The sequence below is a fragment of the Lagopus leucura genome, unplaced genomic scaffold (genome assembly GCF_019238085.1).
Source record: "Lagopus leucura isolate 7727_CA_CO unplaced genomic scaffold, USGS_WTPT01 Super-Scaffold_100052, whole genome shotgun sequence".
NCBI classification, from domain to species: Eukaryota; Metazoa; Chordata; class Aves; order Galliformes; family Phasianidae; genus Lagopus; species Lagopus leucura.
The window spans coordinates 1,409,682-1,432,525 of NW_024962298.1; the positions used below are offsets into that span (position 1 = coordinate 1,409,682).

The 22,844-nt window shown below is 52.1% G+C and overlaps 1 protein-coding gene across 1 annotated transcript; it reads right to left on the reverse strand.

The window, feature by feature from the left end:
* Positions 1 to 7,397, reverse strand: INSYN1 (inhibitory synaptic factor 1). The gene is made up of 3 exons (XM_042885809.1): positions 7,220 to 7,397; positions 6,362 to 7,039; positions 1 to 712 (listed from the first exon to the last, which is right to left on the reverse strand). The coding sequence occupies exons 2-3, from the start codon at positions 6,542 to 6,544 to the stop codon at positions 35 to 37; spliced, it is 861 nt and encodes a 286-aa protein (XP_042741743.1). The 5' UTR covers positions 6,545 to 7,039; positions 7,220 to 7,397; the 3' UTR covers positions 1 to 34.
* Positions 7,398 to 22,844: the final 15,447 nt, after the last annotated feature.

Below are 22,844 nucleotides of genomic sequence, written 5' to 3' on the forward strand. Positions count from 1 at the left end.
GACACCCAACCCCAACCCTTGGCTGGAACCGACGTCAGTTTTTCGTTTTGAGTTTCTGTTTGGCCGGGATGTAAGGCAGCACCGTCTGGGTGCTTTTGTCGGCCACAGTCTGCGTGCTGCTGTTCCTCATCAGCCGCCGCGCCGGTGGCCCTCCAGTAGTGCCACCACCATTGCCACCAACAGACGGTTGGTTCTTCGGGGTCACCTTGAGGCCCCGCTCCTCGGTGCCGTCCTCGTTTGGGGACGCTTCGTCGGCACCATCCCCATCATCGTCGCAGCACAAGGCGTGGTACAGCACCTTGTCGCTGAAGCGGACCCGCTCCCGCGTGCCGGCTGTCCGGTGATGGGGACCTTTCTGTTGGGGAGCGAATGCCTCCTCGCTGGATGAGTCCGGGGTGCCCCCTCGGGGCCCATTGGCGATGGGCACCCCGCCGTTCATCAGCCGGTAGTCGGGCTGGCGGCACGGCGGGGGCTGAGGCCGTGGGGGGTCGGGGCCATCGCCTTGGTCTGATGGGGTGGAGGTATCCAGGAATGAGCAGAATTCCCAGCTGTCAGACAGGATGTCGGCCGCTGCGAAGTCGAGGGGTCCCAGCTCGAAGGAGACCCCCCCTTTCTCACTGCTGGAGGTGCTGCTGGCTGTCGCTGTCGTCCAATCATCCGGCTCCAGCTCGAACTCGAAGTCAGACGTCAGCCGGTCGATCTGGCTCACTACCTGTGGGCAGATGGACGGACAGATGGACGGATGGATCGGCCCTTAGCGGGAGGAGGAAGGAGCCCACCCAATGGCATGGTGACTCTGGGATACTCGTGGTGCCCAAGTAGCTCTCTGCTATTTTCTGAGGACCCCCAATAAGCTTTGGACCACATAGAGGGGGGTCAGAAGGCAGTAAACACCCCAAATCCCCATGCACGTGGCATCCCTTACACTCCACCATGGGGAAACAGCAGTAAAAACTGCCTGCCTTCTTCTCCCAGTATCTCAGCTCCCCAAGTGGGGAAAGTGAAGCAGGCCATCCCAAGGTTGCATGATGAATGCTCCCCCATCACTAACAAAGTGCTTGATGTATCAAGAGCCAGTGAGAGCACGGCATCCTGGGGACAGAGTGGTGCCCCATGGTGTCCAAATCTGTCTCCACATCCTTTGTAGGGTTGCTTTTCACGATTGCTTTGCCCTTCCTTCTTATCCCTCAGCCCACCCACACGTTGTTTCCTGGTGGAAGTAAACCACGAGCTTCCCAAAATAAGGATGGAAGACAAATCCACACTCAATGTCCTGCCTGACACTTTCATCTCCTCCTCCACAATCTGCCACCAATCCTTGCTGTATCTCCACCAGCATCATGCCCAAGGCTGTTGATCTTTCCTCATCCACTGAGAACAAACAATCCCAGTGCTAAACCATTCCCCCATCATTTCTATAGACTTCATGACACAAGTTTTTGAACACTTTTGGAGGAAACTAAATCCTCAGGCTTCAACCTTCCATCCCATTTTCATCACAGAGGCTTGTCCTTGGGTTCTATCCCATGCCCTCGTTCTGTGCATCCTCAGCTTTGAGTCAGAGGGTCGGGTGAAATATTAAAATGCTATAAATGCACCCTAAAACTGTGTCCAGCAGCCAGGGGCTCATCTGAAGGACACAATGTGATCACTATCCATTCCCCAGGCTCTGGCTTTAGAGGATGCCAAGAGCAAGCTGGGGCCCCTGGCTGGAGCTGCAGCACCCACAAGAAACATCTCAAATGAGAAATGCTCCCAAAGCACAACCAGATTGCTTTTTATTTCCTTATCCTTCTTGTTCTTTGGGTGAAAAAGGAGAGAAAAGAAGCCTGCGCGACTTCTTCTTTCTCAGTGACGGGAAAGAATGAGGAAGAAGCTCAGGAAAAGAGTTGTCCCTGGGAAACACCCAGTTATTATTATTTTTTAATAAGGCAGAAAAATGATTTCATGAAGCCCTTCGCTAAAATGAGATCACCTCTCTTTGCAGGAAGGCACGGCACCGGGTCCCTTTCCCAAACCGGGGGACCCTCCTCACTTCTCCCCAGCACTGGGACCCCCATGGGGATGTTGGCACCTGGGAGCCAGGAGGAGCCGCATCTCCGCTGTCCCCATTGCGGTCCTTGTGGGGATTAATGTCACATCAGCTCTATTTTTAGGAGAGCCCTTCCCTGCACTTTCTATTTTAACCGGGCGGTGGGGGGGTGTTAAATACTTCCGTGACACTGGGTACCTGCTGAGGATTTGAATGCAAAGCAGGATTTGGTCTTTTCTTCCCCTCTGCTTCTTTGGATTGTTGAAGGATTTTAGCGGAGTGAGCTGGGATGGGGGCGATGGGGAGGGGCAGAGAGACCTGAGCCCATGGCTATGAATGGGTTTTGGGGTGATGAATGGGCCCGGAAACTGCATGTGGATGCTGGGGCCACTGGCGTTAGCTGGGTGCCAAGAGAGGACATCCCTCACCTATAGGATGGCATGCGATAGCCTCACATTGCGCCAGGGGAGCTTCAGTTTGGACATTAGAAAGAGTGGTGATGCATTGGCTGCCCAGGGAGGTGTTGCTGTCACCGTCCCTGGAGGTGTTCAGGAGATGTGGAGATGTGGCACTGAGGGATGTAGTGGGTTGGGGTTGGGCTTGGTGATCTTGGAGATCTTTTTCAACCCTAATGTTTCTGTGCAAATTGATGGAGGTGGGCTGACTGACCAGCCGCCTCCAATCACCCCAACTGGGAACCCTAGACGCTCCCCACCCTGGGTGCCCACCCAGCAGAACAGCACAGGGAGCTTTTTGAAGCTAACATCTGTGCACCCAGCAGGGTGGCTCCCTTCCCAGCTGGATACCTGCCAAGGGGTGACCAACAACTGGAGCACCGTTGCTTTGTTTCATTAATTATTTTTGAACGGAGTTTCGGTCACCAGCTTGGCTGCAACGGCTCGCGTTTCGACCCAGTGCCCGCGCTGTTTCTTATTCGCGAGATAATTTCTTCTGACAACTCAGCAGAGCTGTTGGGGAGCCGGCGGATGACGCGGGAGGACAAGAGGGGACTTCAAAGGCTGCGTCCGAGCGGGCGGTGCGCTCTCCCCGATGCGGGCGGCGATGGATAATGCACCTCCAGGAGCGGATGGAAGGAGCAGGGAGATGCTCACCATCAAAGTGCCGCAATCTCACGGCCCTGGCGTCGCAGCCTTTGAAGTGGAGCAGCGGTGGGATCAAAGCGGGGGGCAGCTGGGAGCTTTTGGTTCGGTGACGGGCGAGCTGTGCCTGTGAGTGTGTCATCCCACCCCAGTGCTCTCACAACGTGGGGCAAAGCACCGGTTCTGAGAGAGGAGCGGTGGTTTTTGCGCCCCATTCCCAGCACTGCATTCTGAATCATCCCTGAATTGAAAATCCATCCCTCCATTGGGAAAAGGAGCAGCCCTAAGACTCCGGCAGCCCCATGACCCTGCAGCCCTGCAGAAGGGACCTTCCCACGTCTCCCCAAACACTTTTCAGTGAAGGGGAGGTAGATGTTTAATAATGAATAAATGATTAATCGGAGCTCGCTTGCAAGGAGAAGCTGGGTGACAGTGGCCTCTCTGCCCAAGCTGACACGTATAAATGAGCACACTGTGTTGTCTGTTCCAGTGCATCGAGCATCTCTGGACCATTTGCTGTATCATCAGCCACTAAAGAGTTCAAACTCATCACACACATCTTTGAAATGTGCTGTTAGAATAGCAAGCCACCCTCTCACCAAGAACTTTCCAAAGCGTTGCCAGATAATCACCTATCAATTACAACATCATTAAAGTATTTTATTTTAAAGTATTGTACTGCAACCTTTCCTGCCTCCAAAGGGAGGAGCAGGGGATGACCGGGTATCACCTTCCCCAGGGGGTACAGGTATGATGGGACACTCTGTGAGATTTTAGGGGGCTTGTATGCACATCTGGAGTTGTGCAGAGATGGCATCACCTCTTCCTGCTGTGCATCCTATAGGAATGCAGGTACCAGGGGTTTGGGTATCAAGGATGAAGGATGCAGGAAAGAAGGATGCAGGCACCAGGGATGGAGGATGAGGGTACTAGGGCTGTATAAGAAGGATGCAGGCACCAGGGATGTAGGATGAGGGTAGTAGGGCTGTATAAGAAGGATGCAGGCACCAGGGATGGAGGATGAGGGTTCTAGGGCTGTATAAGAAGGACGCAGGCACCAGGGATGGAGGATGAGGGTACTAGGGCTGTATAAGAAGGACGCAGGCACCAGGGATGTAGGATGAGGGTACTAGGGCTGTATAAGAAGGATGCAGGCACCAGGGATGTAGGATGAGGGTAGTAGGGCTGCATAAGAAGGATGCAGGCACCAGGGATGGAGGATGTGGGGACCAGAGTTTGTACCAGTGGTGCAGGTATGGACGATGGAGGATACGGGTACCAGGGACGTGGGTACCAAACATATGGGTACCAGGGATGGAGAATACAGGTACCAAGGGCAGAGGATGTGGATCCTGCTCAGCGGAAGCACATTTGGTCCTGGCCTCCTGTGTAATTTTTACTTCCAGTGTGCGATCTCAGACGAAGATTTAATAATCATTTTCCCCTCACATAATACAGCCCTGTCGTGGAGCGCTGGAGAATAATTATATACACAAAAGGGAAGAGGGAGGGAGGGAGAGTGGGAGAAAAGACTGGTAAAACAGCATCCCCGATACAATGGACATCTGGAATGACAGCCTTCAGAGAGAAAACAATATCAGGAGTGAGGAATGAGCAGGGATGGGTGCAGAGAGAGAAGAGGAGAAGATAGATGTCCCCAGAACCCTACGGCTGGTTGTCAGATTTGTGCTGCAGGCAGCTTGGGATGCACCCCTTGGGTGCAAATAAGTTGTCCCCTGTCCTGCTTGTCTCCTCCTGCAACTCCTGGAATGGATGAACCTCTCCAGAGCCCCTCACACCTTGTGCCCTATGTCCTCAGACCACCTTCTCCTCTTCCCCACCTGGATTGAGCAGCCTATCAAGGGTGCTGCAGGGATGCTAAAGGACTTTACAGGCCCAAAAGTTGAATGGAGACCAAAGAGTTAAGCTCTGAAGCACTCAGAAAGGATGCTCAGGTGCATGCAGAGGTCTCTCCTGGCTTTAAATACATGGGCTTTATGAAAGGGGCACTGAAGCAGCTGTGAATTGCCATTTTTAAAGGCCTCTCGAAGCTCCAAGAGGAGAGCAAAGTGAGTTCAGATCAAACAGAAAACAGCTCTGCCTCCTGATTATATTATTATTATTATTATTATTATTATTATTATTATTATTATTACTATTTTCAGTATGTCAGGGATTTGTCAGAGGGGTTCTGGGCTGTCCCTTTGGAGCTGAAGGAACCAGGGGCCTTTCTACCCTTGGTGTGCTTGGGTTTGCTTTCTGCAAAGGAATAAGAGCTCTGGTGGGGCGATGAACTGGGATGTGGCATCACCTGGGGACCAGAGCTGGCTTTCCCAGGGGACTGACCTCTCTAAAGCCCCATGGAATGAGCAGAGCTATCCCAACGAAGGCCCCAGGAAAAGCTTCACGCTGGTAGGTATCACACCTCCCTGAGCATGGCCACGTCTACACTAACTATGCTGTCAGTCCACCTGCATCCCAAGAGATCCAGCTGGCTTCTGGGGCCTCCGTGTGACCCCCACACAGTCTCTATCCATGACCCCCCAGCAAAACCTGCACTAATTTCTTCCTATCCCTCACGGAAATGAGCCCTCACCCATTCCAACAACCCAGCCACACTTAGCTCAGGGCACACAGCCATCGGCCCCATCCCAAAACTAAGCCATGCTCAAAGCCACCACCACGTTCCCAATCAAGACATCCACAGCTCATGGCCACAAACAGGTCTGCTTCCCAAACACACTGGGGTTGTGCAGCCCTTCCACAATTAAATTCCCCATCACTGCACCTCTGGACCAACTGGAAGCTCAAACCACACTTTGTATGGATATATACACATTTTTTGCCTGCAGAAAAGAGCCTTCTGCTGTGTCTCCCTCCACAGAGTCGCCACCCCTGGGTCACCAGCACGAGGGATCTGTCACCTCCTCTCCATCCACCCCTGTGCTTTGAAACAGAACCCTCCCAGGACAGAGCATCAGAGCACCCCAGTTTCCCCAAGATTTGGCCAGCTTCAGCTCTGTGCTCCAAGCTCTCTCCCAGCATCTATGGGGACGGGGCAGCATGGCCTCAAGCATCAAGGTCAACAGCAAATTTCTCCAAACCTGGCTTATTTCCCCCCACTTTTTGGAAGTGATGCTGGTGAGGACGGGGCTGGGACAGGGTGCAGCCTCAATCACCCCGTCTCCTCGTACCCCTGTGCTGCATCCCACCCGACACCCTCTCCTACCTCCCGGAGCTCCTTGGCGACCTCCTTGAGCTCCTGCAAGATGCCTTCCAGTTGCCCGATGACCATTTTCATCTGGCTGCGGATCCTCTCCCTCTCGCCTTCGCTTTTGCCGCTGCTACAATTGCTGCTGCTGCTGCTGGGGGGGTCACTGGGCTGCCTGTCCTGGCAGCTCCGGGAGTCCATCCTTTCCTACCGGCCTCGGCTCCCGGCCCCAAGGGCTCTGTCCATCCTGCGACCCCCAAACCCGGTGGCCTGGCGTCCGCGCAGCCCCTCTCGGCCGGAGAGCTCTCACCATCTTAACGCTCCCCAGGAGTCCCTGCTGGCCTCCCCGCCTCACCACCGAGGCCGTTGTCAGGGGGCTCCGAGCCGCGGTGTGGAGCAGCAGGACGGCTGGGGGCTGCTCCAGGCAGCATGCAGAGCCGGGCGGTGGGTGAGGGGGGGGCTCAGCCGGCGGCCGTGGGGATGCACAGGGGGACCATGGAGGAGGAGGATGAGTCCCTTGGATGTCCCAGGAAGCTAAAATCCGGCGGATGGAGCTTTTCCTGCTCGTTGGGGATGGGGAAGGTGATGCAGGGCTGGGTGCCCCCCAGGAATGGTGCAGCCACCCCACGTTGGGCCCTCGCTCCAGGGCCGGTGGCTCCGATGCGGAGCGGTGCTGAGGGGCTCCGGGTTTCCCTCCTGCAGGGATAGACAGACAGTGAGGGAGCCAGCTCTGCTGGGGATGGAAAAACGGGGAGGGGAGAAGGCTCTGTATAACCACCCCCCCACCCTTGCTTTGAGACATGCAGATGGGGGTCTCGCTGAGCCAGATGGACGGACAGGCAGACAGATGGACAGACAGACAACATGGGAACTTACCGGCGCAGAGGTGAGCAGGCAGCCAGATCCAGATCGCCCTTTTCCAGCACCTGGCTCCACTCCAAGCTCTTCCTCGTCCTTTTAGTATTTTTTTTTCTTCCTTCTTCCCCCTCCTCCTCTTCCTCCTCCTCTTCCTCCTCCCTCAGGGCTTCTACGTGGAGGCCGGGGGCCACCTTCTCTTGGCTGCTGTCAGAAGGGGTGAGATGTTACCTGCGGGTTCTGGGGGAAGGGGACATCCCTTGGGAGCCCTCCACTTTAAGGGGGGTCAATCAAAACGCCCCCTCAGCCCCATCTCTTCCCTCAGGAGGTAGGGAAATGCACTGAGGCAGAGTGGGGAGGGGGGGCATGGTAGGGAAGACCGGTGTGATTGCATCCTCTGAACCCGTTACTCTCATCTTGCATCCCTGCTACTTGAATCCTCCATCCCAGTGCTTACATCCTCCATCCCCTCCACCTGCATCCCTGAATCCTTGATCCTTGGTATCTGCATCCTCTGCCCCCAGTGCTTGTATCCTCCATCCCTGGTGCTCACCACCCTGGTACCTGCATCCCCGGTACCCACATCCGTGGTGCTCACATTCCTGGTATCCTCATCCCTGGTACCCGCATCCTCCATTCCTCCATCCCCTGTTCCCACATCCCCGGTTCCCACATCGTCCATCCCCTATTCCCGCATCCCCCTCCCGTTTCTCCCCATTCCCCCTCCCTTTACTCCCCCCGGGACCGACCGGCGGTAGCGATGCCGGTTCAGGGCCGGCCGCCCCCTGGGCTCCGGGGGGGCGGAGCGGGGCGGGCGGCTCCCGGCGCCCCGGGCAGAGCCATGGGGCGGGGGGGGAGCGGCGGTGGGCGCCCGGCCCCGGCCCGGCCGCAGCTTCCCCGCGGCTCCCGGTTCGGCTGCTGTGTCAGAGAAAGGGGCCGAGCCTCGGCGGGCGGGGGGGGCTTAAAGGAGCCGGGAAAGCCTTTAGAATAAATGAGGGGAAACTGAGGCACGGCTGCGGATGGGGCTGGATGCTGGTGGGCTCCGCTTGTCCCCGCTCTGACGACACCATCAGGGTGCAAAACGCACCCCGCCGCTGAGAGGTTTGGTGCAGTTTTTGGAGGAGTGGCTAAAAAACAAAGACGGATCGAGCACGAAGGCATCATGCAGCAAAAGGGCAGGAGGAGAAGCATCACCACAGGGCTGAGCGTGGCTGGTTTGGAGGAAAACAAGGGAGAAAGGAAAAGGATGGGGCTAGAAGGGATTCAGCGGGGCTGCAGGCGAGATTTCCCCGTGCAGAACCCGGACGATAGGTGGCAATCCCAGGTCTACGCGAGGCAAAGCAGCGTGCGCCTACGTGTCTGATATATTGCCTCCCCTCGGCTGCGTGCAGAAGTGCTGAGCACACTTTTTGGCTGGCGCCCGACCTGACTCATCCTTCACCCAGGGCTCCCTGAGCTCACCCCGAGCCAAAGCCCAGCCCCGGGTGGTGCTTTGGGTGCTCTCTGGATGCCCACGGGTCTTTGGGGTTGGGGTCCTGCCATGGGGCACCCAACTCTCATCATCCCTACTATGGATCTGTGTTTTTCTGGATGCCCCACCATAAAGCAAGTGAGGCCGAAGGCTCCTGCGTGATCCTCACCATCCCAGGTGCCCATCGCTGCTGTGCAGCCTCCCTGCCGTGACTCACTGGCACAGATGTAATTCCTCATTAGCAGCGCTTCTTTTCACAGCCGTTTCTTTCTGTTTCTTTTGTATTTTGATTGGAGTGCCAGTCAGTTTTTCTTCTTTCCCACCAGTTTATCAATTCCTCCTCTCCCTAAAGGGAGGGACGAGGGAATGCAGAAAGATGTGCTGAGCCAGGAAGCGCCTCAGGTCCCAGCCAGTGGGGGAAAACCTGCAGAGAATTATGTTAAGAAACAGCAACAGAGCGAGAAAAAAATACCCTAAAAAGCTGTGCTTTCAGCAATATCTCAAAGATCTGCTTTTTGCTCCATCTCACTTCCCATCCCCAGCCCATCCCCACAGGCGTTCAAGGCCAAGTTGGATGGGATTCTGGGCAGATTGATCTGGTGGGTAGCAATTCTGCCTGTGGTGTGGGATTGGAACTACGTGATCTTTGAGGTCCCTTCCAACCCAAGCAACTCTGTGATTCTATGGCTTGGACCAGTGGGACCCCTTCTGCTGCTCCAGTGGGAGAACTCCCTTTGGATGCTGATGGAGGAATGGACTTTAGCCAAAAGGCGGTGTGGAAATTCACATCTGCACCAAAACGCTGTTGGGGTGCTCAATGCAGGCATTGGCTGACATCCTGATCCTCACCATGAGTGCTGGTGGACAGGTGGGATTTTGAGGGGAGATGGCCCACGTGTGGTCAAGCTACCCTTGTTTTGGGTAACGATGGTTTTTAGATGTTGTAAATACAACCAGGCCACGTGTTGTGTTGCAACTGGGCAATTTTGGGTCGTTTTCAAGCACATTAAAAGAAAAATCTCTGAAAACGAAGCACTGGAGTGAGCATGATCTCTCAAATGGACTGCTTGGTTGGGAGTGCGTGTGGGAATATTCCCAGGTGCTTCCAAGCTCCTTCCCTGAGATAAATGCTTTGTTTGAGTGACTTTGTATCCCCATGGAAAAAGTTCATCCCATCCCATCCAGCTGCTGAATGTGGTTTATTGACTTGTTGCATCAGGCAGTGGGCAATGGCCACTCCAAGGCTGCTCAGGGCTCAGATGCATCCCACGTGGAAATGCAGGTATAAAAGGCTTCCAAGAGCCCCAGCAGCTCCTCAAAGTGAGAGGGTTTGGGGGTTTACAGCGATGGGAGAGGGTCTCTGTGCTGCTGAACGATGAGCAACCCCCAAAAGGGGATCTTCTCCATGGGATCTGGGCTTTTGGAGTTTCTGTCTTCATCTGCAAACAGACAGGGCTTGTGTTGAAGGATGAGATGAAGTAGACAGAGAGCAGGGAGAACAAATATTAGTGCTCTTAATGGGTTTTTGTTTTACTGGCTGAAAGGCTATTAATCATCCCAGTGAGGGCAGTGGAGCCTTAGAGGGGTTTGTGAAGCCTGTAGTGGGCTTGTGCTGGAGGCTCACCGATGCAACCTGCAGTGGGAAGGAGCTTGGTGTGAGCTCTGAGCATCTGGGAAGGGAGTTCCCTAGATGAGAGAAGTGTAAAAACGTACATTTTTGGCTCTGGTAGTGTAGTAGAGGAGTTCTCTAGGGAGAGGTAGGCTCCAGTCTGCATGTAGGGCTGAAAACCATGAGTACTGCTGGGTGGTATTGGTGTCCTGTGCCTCAGTTTCCCTTTGGTTCTGTGTTTTGGTGAAGGTGTTGGGAGGATGGTGAGCAGCAGGCGGTGAACTGGAGACAAATATGATAAATAGATTATAAAGCTGAAGTTTAACATCCCAAAGCACCTGCTGGGGTCAGGAGTTAAAGGATCTGTTCTTCCCCCACTTGCCTGTATGTGGCTGCTTTGTTCGGGGTGGGGGCTGGCTGCTGTATTTTAAGCATAAATCTTTATTAATGGTGCTGGATTGAAGAAGCTGTGCCTGGCTCTGACAGCCTGGTACTGGGGAGCAGAGCTGCGGCAGGGCTGGAGCTCCATGACTTTTCCTACAGCTTTTCCAAGACTTCCCAAATAAACTCTGAAAGCAAAACTCCTCCTTCTCCTGAAGCCTTGGGTTCAAGCTTTCCAGCTTCCCTTGCACTTTCCTTTCCCTTCGAGGGATGAAGCATCAGCAGTGATGCTCTGTGACCGAAATGCTGACTGGGACCAAACCACATCTTATTTTTTTCCTTTCCCCTTGCTTGACATCTCGTACCAGGAGTGGGACAGTGCCAGAGGTGCCCTTGGGAGCAGTTGGCTTGGTGCTGTCCTTGGGGGCATCCTTCTCAAGGGGAATCCCAAGCAGATGGGCTCAACCTGCGCCAAGGAGACCTTGTGCTAATCTCATTGCTTGCAGGATTAGTCCAGCTCCTTGGGCTTCATTTACATTTTTAAAAGCCTTGTGGTGACCTTATCCATGTTTCTGGCTCTTGTCCTTCCTCTGTAGCTCTGTGGGCACTGAGCTCTGCTTGAAGATGCTCCAAGGTGGCTAGACGTGGGAGACAGCTGTAAACAGGAGGGACAAAATGGAAAGATTAGGGGGATGTGCTGGCTGGTTTGAGAGACCCTGGGTGAAGTGTGAGGGTGCTAGGTCTCTAATTTTACCATTTGAGCATGCCATAGAATCATAGAGTCGTTAAGGCTGGAAAGGACCGCTAAGATCCCCCCAGTCCAACCCCAAGCCATCCCACTGTGCCCAATGACCACATCCCTCAGTGCCACATCTCCATGGTTCTGGAGCAGCTCCAGGGTGCCCCCACCACCTCCCTGGGCTGCTGTGCCAGCTCCTGACCCCTCTTTCTGACAATAATTTCTTCCTAATATCCAAACTTCGCATGGAAAAGATATCAGTGATAGAGAGGTCAATGGGATGACTTTGATTTAAGGCCTTCTTGATGTTCACAGGTAGCATCACCCCACGTCGCATTTGTTCCCTTGCTTGCTGAGCAGAGAAGCACAAATAAGGGTAAATCCCCAGGGTGTGGGGAATGTTTCACTTAAGCTAAAAAAGAAAGATCCTCTTTTTTTCCTTCCCTTCTAACTCCTTCTAGTATTGCAAGCAATAGGGAATCACCTGCCGTTGAAATTCTGTGCACTCGAGTGGTTCCTTCCCAAAATGAAGCTGCTCCCTTGAGGCAGGCAGCCTTTGCTGGATGCCAGGAGCATGTTAAGTTCCTCACTCTGCTTTTCTAATCAATTGTGCACTGAAAAGCACAGCTCTCAGCCTTCAAACCGCTACAGCATCATTAATATTGGGAATATTAACACAGCTATTGGGAGGTGGTGCCCATCCCCGCTGTGATCCAGGTGGGTAGGAGCCATCCCTCAGCTCCTGGGCTGGCTAGCCAACACAGAGCTGGTTTCAAGCTGGATTTTCTACAGAACAGGAATGGAAAAGCAAAATTGCAGGGAGTTTCCAAATGCAAATCTCCTTTCAGCAGCGGTGCCTTGTTGAAATGTCGCAGTGAGACAGCGCTGGCATCCTCCAGGCACAAAGAGCTCTTTGAAACTTGGACAAAAGCATGGAAATTTGGGGATTGCCAAGCGTTCAGTGTTTTGTTGGCTTTTTTTTTTTTCTTTCCTGGAAAACTTTGCCTGTCTCTGCTCCAGGGCCCTGCTATGCAAGCGAAAAAATATCCTTTAAGCTTGGTAATCACAGAATGTACATCTGAGGGTTTTGTATCTTAGGGCTGGTTGAGAGCACCCATGGGGTGTAGAAAAAGCATCAGGAACCCCAAATGTTACCGCTGTTGGGTTGGTGGGTCGGTAAATGAGTTAAATCTGCTTTGTGCCTCCAGCCTCCCAGCACATCCCCATAGGAGACAACAAAGAATCTTCACTGCCACGTAGCAGGGATGGCTCTAAAAGCCAGGAAGAGCTTAAAAAATAAAGCTCAAAGCCCCATTTTCATGCTGCCAACCTATTCCACACCATCCCTGGCTGGGGTTGTGGGGTTTTGTGCAGGTTTCTCCTGGCGAATCTCCGATTTCTGCAGCGTTGGGTTTCCATGGCGACCTCTGCGAAGCATCCCTGGGAGCCAGGACCCCAAGATGCACCTACCTGGGAAATTAAGGGGTAAAAAAAAATAGCTGCAGCTTTGCTGAGTCACTGCTGGCTTGTATTTATAGGCACTGGCAAACCTTGCTTTGGCATGCTAATTATATATTTCGTTAAACGCAAGGATCATGGTGGAGAGCTTCTTGCCTTCCAATTCCCCACTGAGGCGGGGCTGCCTTCTGTTAATTTGTCAGCCACATTGCCCCTGGATTTGGTGGCTTTTTGGGGAAAAAGTCAAGAATTGCCCCCAGAATCTGCAGCTTTGGACGGGAAGAGAATGGGGCTGTCCCCAGGCTGCAGGCTCAGATACCTCGTCTGAAGTGTTGGGTTTGGGCTGGGACCATGGGGGGGGTTTGCAGAGGACCCTGAACCACGTGGTGGGAGATCAGTGAGGGCAAGCCCCCAGGATGGGAAACCCACTGGAAAGAGGCCAAAACTTGCTCTGTTCTCCCAATGTTAGCAAAGGACTCCTTGTGTGGGTTGCCCCATCCCTTGGGTGGTGACCCTGTGATGCTGTCCCTGCTGCCACCTTTGAACCAGCTGGGAGGTGACCTCTGTGAGAGGAGAATTTAAATGCCAATGTTCATATTTTGCAGCAGCTTTTAAGACAGTTTTGCATACAGTATCCTCCAGATGAATATTTCAAGTGGTCTTTAGCAAGATGCTAATGGGTTTTCACAGTTGATGAAATTAAGCCCGTGTTCCCTCAAACCTTGCGGAGCTGACTTTGAAGGGCTTGTGATTATTTCACCTTGCTGCTTTCCTGTAATTCCTCCTCTGTCTGATGCAGTGAGACATCTGCTGTCCTTCTTGCCAAGATGGGCAGCAGCACATGGAAGCTGCCCATTCCATCTCACGTCTTGCTCAGTTTATTTCATTGTGTTTTACTTTTTTCCATCCCTCGTGCTCTGCAACACTTCTCCCTTGCTCTTCCATGAAGCAGTGCCTACTTCATGGCCATGCATCTGAACAGTGGCTGGTGAGTCCTCATTGCTTCAACAATTCACCTGTACATCCGTGTTTGCAGGGAGCTGGCACCAATAGAAGATTGGGATGACAGTCTCCATCTCCCACATCTCCTTCCTTTGAAAAGAGCAACTCGTGTTTCATCATAAAGCACTATCCCAGCCGAGCCAGGAGGTTCCATAATGACAGGTTTCAAGAAATACAAGGAGCTGCAAGTGGGGCTGTGTTGGGTTGGGCACTGCAAGGCATGGTCTACCCACCTCTGTAAAACAAGCTGGTGGAAAAGGTTTGTATCCTACCCAAGTGTGAGATTTCCAGGGTTTGGAGACCAGCCCAGCAATTTAGGAAATGAGGATGAGTGAGGGGCTGGCCCTAAGTTCCAGTTCAAATGGGAAAAAATGGGCTTTGTGTGTCCGCCCCTCATCCATCATGAGCTGCCCAAAGACCCATGGCAGTCTCATCCATGGCAAGGGGGTTGGAACTAAACAATCTTTAAGGTCCCTTCCAATCTAAGCTGTTCTATGACTCTGTCATTCTGTGATGTGTGCTCCCTATGGATGACGAGGCCCCGCTGTGCCAGATGGGGACCCTATGAGGCATCCCCATGGCTTGTTTTTGGGGTGCCTACCCAGCTGTATCTGTGCTCTCCTGCTGCATCACTCACAGCATTCAAAGTCACCCAGCAGATGCTCCAATTTGGGCTCTTCCTTGTCAGGAGCTTTCTGGGACAGCCTGGACAAAATACATCTGGCTCTTTCTGAGCTTTGGGGGAAGTAGACATAAATAATGCTGCAACTGCTCTTTTTTTTTCCTCCCTGAAATATCCTATGGGGGTTGTTTGTGGACAGGATGTAATGCGAAAGCTCTTATAACCTTGTGTGCATTTGGCTGTGCTCTTCTGGGTGTGCTTAGAGGATCCGTCCTGTAGGCTGGCACATATTTGATGAAAATAGAAAGATTTAAATCTTCCTAAATTGGAAAGGATTAGACAAAATTTATGAAAGCCTTCTTTGCTTCATAGATGATGGGGAGATGCCCGTGCTGCGCCTGAAACTTCAGAAGGCATCGCTTTCGTTACGCCAGTGCAAACTTTCCCACTCAAAGCCATTTGCTACAAGGCTTGGATTACCCACCGCTATCTCTCCTTGGTAAGAGCCAAGTGCTTAAGTATAGCAGCAACTGCAATATATATTTTTCTTCCCTCTGAGCTTGCAGGGAAAAATAGCTTGGTTTGTTTAACCAGCTTTGTGGGCGCGTGGGCTGCAGTGCGGGAGGGTGCTGTGTGTTTGGGTGAGCTGGGGACGCGGTGCTGGAGCGTGTCTGGGAGTTGGCTCGTGTGAAATCACACGTGTGCGTGCTCAGCTTGCCTCTGGCTCTGCTTGGGGCTGAGATACGCTGGGATGTGAGCACCCCACGTGATGCTGTCTCGTTTTCCATACCCCACGGCAGCGATGCGGGTGCACGTGGAGGATGCTCTCCCAGCCAGTAGCAACGTACCCATCTTGGTTTTGTGCAGCTGAAGGAAGGCATAGGGCCTCCCAACGCCTTAATTTGGGTAAAATTAACCCTGACGTTTGTGATGCAGTTGAATGGTGTCTTGTAGAAGGTTCCCACCTTGTACTGGCCTGTGAGGTTGAAGCAGGGAAGCTTGTATAGGGACAGACTGTGATAGTGCCCTTTGATAGTGTCTTTGGAGGGGTTATAGATGGGTCCTGAACCTCACTGCAACAAACCACCTCAAAGCAAAGGTCTGAGTTCCTATTGCATCCTCTGAAGGGGGACTTTGTGGACCAGACAGGGAAATGCCACCCTGCCATGGGGTTTGGGTGCTGCTTGGTGGGCTGAGGGCTGCCTTTGAATGCAGATTGCCATCTGACAAGGGTTTTCTTCCTTTGCAATGCGAACATTTGGAGACGTCCCAAGAAACCTTCCCATAGCCAGCCAGCTTTTCATGCAGAGAAATGTGGGAGTGATGGGAAGTAGGAGTTTAGAGGTGTAGGGCAGGTCCCTGCCACAGCACCAGGATGCTTTGGACTCTTAACATCTTTCTACTTCCATACTCATGGGCCCATGGCTGGATCTCAGGTGAGCATCCTGCACACAGCATCTATTCTGACATGCCCATTTTTGCAGCCTCTCCCTCTGCAGTTCTTCACCCTGCAAATGATTTGGGCATGGAAAGCAAAGAAAAAAAATCATGGAGATGGATGGGGATATGGGTTTCTCTTGCTGTCATCCATTTATCTCCCATGAAGCTCAGCAGGAAAGACCCATGCCCCCAAAAAAGGGGCTATCCTGATCTTGGGATCCAAAATGTCAAAACTTTTTGATACCGTGATGCATCCCCTGCTTGGAGTGCTGGCAGTGGGGAAGAAGGAGCTGAGAGGAGAGATTCCCTGTGCTCCTGAGATCCATGAAACAAGAGTCATGAAACGAGAGAATGTTCAGAGACGCCCACCTGACAATTCTGTAAGTGCTGGATGAGCCTTCCAACCTGCTGCAGGCTCTGCTGTGCTGGGGATGGGCTCTTCCAACACTCTGACAGCAAGAGGAAAGCTTTCCTCATTGGTAAAGCTGAGAGTAACTCTAAGTTGTTCTGAAGTAACATGACAAGCTGCTTTAAGCAACACGAGATATTTAATCCTGACAGCTTGAGCTTAGGCAGACTTGGAGCTGAACCATAGTGGAGCATCACTTGAGGAGCATCTCTTATGGGATGCAGGAGCAGCTGACCAAACACAAAACCCAAAACCCTGCCTTGCTAATCCTGTGCTTGCAAGAGACAGGGTTGCATTGAGTGACCTCTGCTGCTTCATTTTCTGTATTATATATTGCATGTCCTCAGCGTGAACACTGCATCTCCTTTAGTTCCCTGTGTTTCCTTTGCAATGTGTTTCTCATTTCCCTGACCCGAGAGAAGCTCTCACCTGTGCTATACTTTGAAACATGCACCATTCTCCTGCATGCTGCAGGGGCAAGAAACAAGAATCTCCATTTTGGGGGATGCAGAGGCTCATCCCCCAAATTCCTGGTGCTGGGCGTCGTGGGCTGATGATTATCACAGGACCCTCTGCAACACAGCATGCAGAAGAGTGCCTGACCAAAAGCTGTTTGGAAGATAATCTTCTTGCGTAGCAGCAACGCCAGCCCATTCCCTCAGAAAAGCATTTGTGTGATAGCAGAATCATCTACTTTGGAAAAGACCTGCAAGATCAAAGTCTGTACAGACAGGATTTGAGCTGGCTTTTATCAGGACAAGCTAACTTCTTTGGAAAAATGTCATCTGAGGTGACTTTGTGATGTCTGGGCAGGCTGCCGTGCCAAGACCAAAGCCAGCCCTGGGGCTCCTGCTGGGCAATGCCACCTGGGTGCAATGACCTTGGCGCCGGAGGCAGCATGGGGTTGTCCAGGACTGGGATGCGAGCACAAAAATAAACCCTCAGTGCAAAAATATCTTTAGTTTCCCTTCGTGGATTGGCAGAGAAGGATGCTGCGTGCGGGTGGTGCAGGTTTGTCAAAATTCGGATATTGGATGTGGGTTAGGTGGGTCCAAGACTGTGGGCAAATCCATCATTGGGTGGTGGAGGGAGACAGCACGCTCTCATGGTCCGTGGCAATAGGGCAGGGGGGGACTTATGGTGTTTTGAGGCTCCAAATGGAGTCTTCTCCTTGCTCCCCTCTGCCTGAGCACGGCAGCCCTTCTTTAATAGGAACACGCAATAAAACATGAGCTGTTAAAGCTCTCCTCATGACTGGGCTTTTGATCAGGGAAGCATTAATTACGTTTGAGAGCAAAGGAGAGAGACTAATGAAGGGGAGATCAAAGGGAGCAGCGAGCACGCCAAGTTCAAAACCACAGCTCATCCTGAGGATGCTCTGCTGGGATCTACCCTCATACTGACCCACAGCTCTCTTGTCCTCCTCTGGACCATGCATTCACCCAAGGATGAGCTGTTGGGTGGCTCCCCACCACCAGGACCTCATCCACAGGGTGGAGTTGGCTGCTGGCCAGGCTGAGCACAGGATCAGAGAGGGGATCATAAATTATTTAGCTGGGGAAGCGCTCAAGGCTTTGCAGCTCTTGGTTTGCACCAGCTCTCAGGAGCCTGTGCAGCACACGGGCACTGGGAGATGCCCAGGGAAAAGGGGACCCCAGGGGAGGAGCTGGTGAAGATAAAAGACAATATTGGTACAAGGGTACTAATGTGGTTTAGTTTGAAAAAATGAGGAGTGTGCTGATGAGAATCATAGAATCATTAAGGTTGGAAAAGACCTCTAAGATCATTTAGTCCAACTGTCCACTAACCACCAGTATCACCATGTCCCTCAGTGCCACATCTCCATGGTTCTTGAACAGGGACGGTGACTCCACCACCTCCCTGGGCAGCCTGTCCCAGTGCCTGACCACTCTTTCAGAGAAAAATGTTCCTAATATCCAACCTGAACCTCCCCTGGCACAACCATTCCCTCGACAAGTGTGCTCTGGGAGTGACTGTGGAGAATTGTGGCTGTTCCCATCTTGCTGTTGGGCTGCTGGGCACAGGGATGCTGAAATCACTCCAGATGTGCCCCCACCCCTTCCCTTTATTCATATTTATGCTCTGCTCTGTAAATCACTGATGCCTCCCTATGACCCAAAGCAAACAGGGCAGTCGTGTTGGTGGCTATGAAGTGATGGAGATGCTCTCTGGGACATTCCCTCGCTGCTGCTTCTGGCCAGAGCCTAGGAGCGGGTATTTGCTGATCGTTCATTTGCTGGTTGATGGAATAAAAATGCAAATATTTGCCTTGATGAATGGTATTTGGCCACTGAGGCTGGTTGAATAATGAACCGCTTCTACATGAGTATTTTGTCCATTAGCTGGCGGGAACTATTAGCGGTGTAATGGATTTGGGAAGATGATTTGAGCAATGTGAAATCCCGCAGGCAGGGCTGTATGGAAAGGTACCAACACACTGAGCACTGGGCATCACTGCTGTTGAGCAGACACTGTCCTCCTTCCTGGCTCTCCCACGGGGGCCTCCAGGTATCTCATGCTTGAAACAGCCTCTTCTATCTCTTCTTGCCTTTCCTTCACCCCCTGCTTTCCCCTTTTTGTCTCACTGTCTCTCACCCACCCTCACTTCCCCATCTCAGAGCATTGACCAGATTTGCCTTTAGGCAGATGCATACCCAGCTCTTTTGACAGAGGATTCCCATGCAAAAAGGCACTTCTTTGGGTCCTTTTATGTGCCCATGGAGCAGCAGAAGGCACTGGAGGTTTGATTGCTGGGACTAGGAATTCCTTTCCCATCCTCCCCCCACCTCTTTGACTCCCAGCTGTGACTGCAGAGCAATCCCCAAACCAGAGGGGTTGCACAGCAACAGGAGCAGAGAGCAGAGTGAAGAGGAGCAGGTCTCTCTCATTAGCACTGATGGTGTCTGATCCTCCCCTTCCCTTCCTCAGGCTCTAACACTGCTTCAGCAGAAGCAGCAGCAATCAGAGCTGGGACTGCCTTCGGCCTCTCACTCACTGTGCATGGAGCATATGCATGAAATAAAACAAATATTTGGCTTTTAGGGCTGCATTTGCTCTCATTTTCCCACTAGCCCTTCCTCTTGCTGTATGCTGAAGCTGGCAGCCAGCTCCAGGCCAGCACTGATTGCCTTGACACTTCATGCACTGATGTATCCACTTTCTGGGCCGAACTGCAACGAAACAGCCCCAAAATGAGAAGCAGTGGGATTGGATCGATCGTGGATTGGATGATGATGCTTCAGCCGTGTGGGAGGTAGCAGCACTGCGAGCCCCTCCTGAGCTTTTGGACAAGACCAGGGGTGTGTTTTTCAGCCAGCGATGGACAAGCTGCAGCATGCAACCAGCTGGAGAGCGCTGGGCCATCCTAGGTGCACCCACACCATGAGCTGGCACATTTCAGCTTTGGAAATTAGGATGAACGGCACAAATAATCGTTTCCCAATCTCACATTCATCGATTACCTGTTGTAATGACCCCACCACCCAAAACTTGATGAGAGGGTCCAGCTGGGACTTATGGCTGTTGCCGGTTTGTCACCAATTGCAGATGCTCCATCTGTTTGCAATTGCAGGATCTTAAGGATGACCTACATCTTCCAAACCTTAGATTAGAAAGGCCATAGCAGGAAGAGTCTAAGAGTTACAACAGCATCCAGGCTGGGGCGACTCAGGGCAGCACTGAGCACCACTTTACCCTTGACCATGGTCTGCAGGGCAAGAGGTACCAAGAAATCACATCTGAGAGCTGTAACCTTTCACAGCCTTTTGCACCTGGAGAGCTTTTTATGACTGCAGTTTCATTGTAGTGCACAGCCAGCGCTGGAGAGAAGTGCTTCTGAAATGCAATTTCTGCATTAACACTGGGCTCCACTTGTGGACTTGCTGTAGCTTGGACTGAAGTGATGCTGCTGTCGGGGAGAAGAGGTTTAGCACCACCAGAGGTGCATGCAGGTCCCTATTGTTCTCCTGAGAGCACTGAATGCATCCAAGGGCCAGATAGATTTGGGTCAAAGGGGCTGGTGGATGAGTTACTGGCATGGAGAGGACATGAGTGAGATGAGTGCTTGCAGTGTGGTTGTGGGTGAGTGATTGTGTCTGGAGTCACCATGTCAAGAACTTGTTCTGCAAGCAGTAAAGCCACTCTGTGAGCATCTGAGTAAGTCCAGGCCTTGCCCAGGCTTTCTGATCGGCAGCTAGAGGGATGAATGGGCTGGATTTATGCAGGTGGCCTTGCTAAACAGCCCTCAACATCCTAACTTAATGTCTCTTTCCATACAGTGAAGATAAATCAGAGCTCTTTCACACTGATTAGCATGATTTAGGGTGCTGCAGCTCACTACTAGGAGGTGAGGAAAAGCCTTGCTGGAGAGCCAGACTCACTGGATTTTGTTGAGAGGCTACAATATGAACAGACAATAGCAAAATGTAGGAGAAATTCACTGTGATGTCCCCTTCACACCTTCTCCCTTTAGCAGAAGCACCTCTGCCACCCAGCAGATGCTCTGTGATGGGTGGAATGGAGTGACATGGGCTGCTGGTGACGCCGGGCCACTTGATTGTCTTGGTGCCCATTGGATCTACAGAATCTTCAAGTTTGTCCAAAATTAGCTGATTCTAACAAAAGCTGCAGTTGTGCAGTCATTTTTCGCTCCCCCTGCTCCATTTCCTGGGGCAAGCTAGGGCAAATGGCCTATTTCCAGATTTGGGAGTGGACCAAAATGGTCAGAGCTGAGCAAACCATGCATGAAACCACTTCTCTGGGAAGAAAAACAATTATTTTCCCACCCAAAATACATATCTGTGGCTAATGCTAATTGCATAGCTCTGAATAATGCTAATTGCACGCAACCTCTGGGAAGACATATGTAGATAATAATGCCTCAGCCTTCAAATATCCTCTTCAGAAACATCATGAATAGGAGGAAAATGCCTCAGTTTTGTCCCTCCAAGCACTTCATCACGAGGCTAACAAGCGTGGCAGGGGGTGGAGGAGCTGGGCAATGTAGGTCACGCTCCAGTTTCTTTCTCTGATCAGCAGCTGTGGGACCTCCATCCTCCCAAACCCATTCACACCCAGCCCCCACGCTTGGACCTTCCATAAGTGATTTCCCCCATCTTGCCATTTGCCCACAATTTGGTGGCCCCAGTCACCCTCTAGATGCTTGGGGACATCCCTTGGGGGGACTCAGTGGGGTCCTTTCCCCTTTATGCCAGTGCTGGAGAGGGATGTATGGCTTGTATATGGTGATCTGGCTGCCTCAGACTGGTAAATATAGCTTCAGCAAGAGCATGTCTGCTTGCGTGTGACAGTCTGTGCAGCCAAGCTCTATTTTTAGGAGCGTTGGCAAAGGACACACACACACGGATCTAATCACAGCTTCTCCCAGGCAAATGTTCTTTCCCTGGTTTTCAAGCCATGCTTATCAATTTCCTCCACATTGTTTCCTTCCCTTCATCCGTGACACGACAACCCGCTGTCGGCAGGAGGGAGCAAAACAAGCTGTGATGGGGAAGGAAGTTGGCAGTGGGATCCAAGGTCTGCCCCCTACGTTGGAGATATTCCCCAAAGCAGTGGGTTGGGTTTGCATCATGAGCTGGGTACTGATGATGGATTGGATATTGCTCCGTGGGTCAGGGCTGCCCATGAGGTGAGTACTGCCCATGAATTGGGGCTGCTCCATGGTCTGGGCATTGCCCATAGGTTGAGGTTGCCCCATGAGTTAGGGTTGCCCATGAGTTGAGTCTTGCCCATGAGTTTGTGTTGCCCTGTGGGTTGGGCATTGCCCACGGGTTGAGTATTGCTGTATGGGTTGCCCATAGGTTGGGTTTGCCTTGTGGAGCTCATTTGCAGGATCTGGAAGGTGAGGAGCACCAGGATATTTCCAGGATGCCTGGTTGTTCTTGTGGAGCAACGGAGGAAGAATGTGATGCAGAAAGGGTGGAAGGCTGAGCATTAAAAATGACTACCCGTGATTTGGAGCTGTTGGCAAGAAGAGGCTGTTAATTTATTAAGGTTTGCAAGATATCCAGCATTTCTGCAGTATTTTCTTGGCACGGCTGTCCAGAGAGGAACATCATAATTGAGAGGTAGGCAGCATGGTCATTAGAAGCCTTGGTTTTCACGTAGGCTTGGTTGTGCTCTGTTGGATAACCCCAAAATTTCAGTTCAACAAAGAAAACCACAAATCACCTTTCCCTGGCTGTGCTTAATCACGGTTCCTCTTGCAGCAAACATCCCTGATATATTTAATTCACCCTGTGGCTGGAGAAGCCCCACGCAGTTGCTTTGTGACGACCTCCAGCAGAAACATTTTGGATGATAACAAGCGAGCCAGCTCAGGGACATAAATATTTCTGTAAGTCGTGCACCTTTGCCAGGAAAAGTGTATTTTTTCTCCAGCTGATTTGCAGGCAGCAGCAAGACGAGCTTCCCAGGGTCTCTCCCAGACTCACTAAGTGGTCAGAAGCAATTAATTTAACCCCTCTGTTCCTCCA

Bases quoted from the DNA above. Each gene is read 5' to 3' on its own strand.
- INSYN1 (XM_042885809.1), bottom strand. From the start codon at position 6,544: ATGGACTCCCGGAGCTGCCAGGACAGGCAGCCCAGTGACCCCCCCAGC. The intron at 713-6,361 runs GTAGGAGAGGGT...ATCTGCCCACAG, and splicing joins TCGCCAAGGAGCTCCGGGAG to GTAGTGAGCCAGATCGACCG.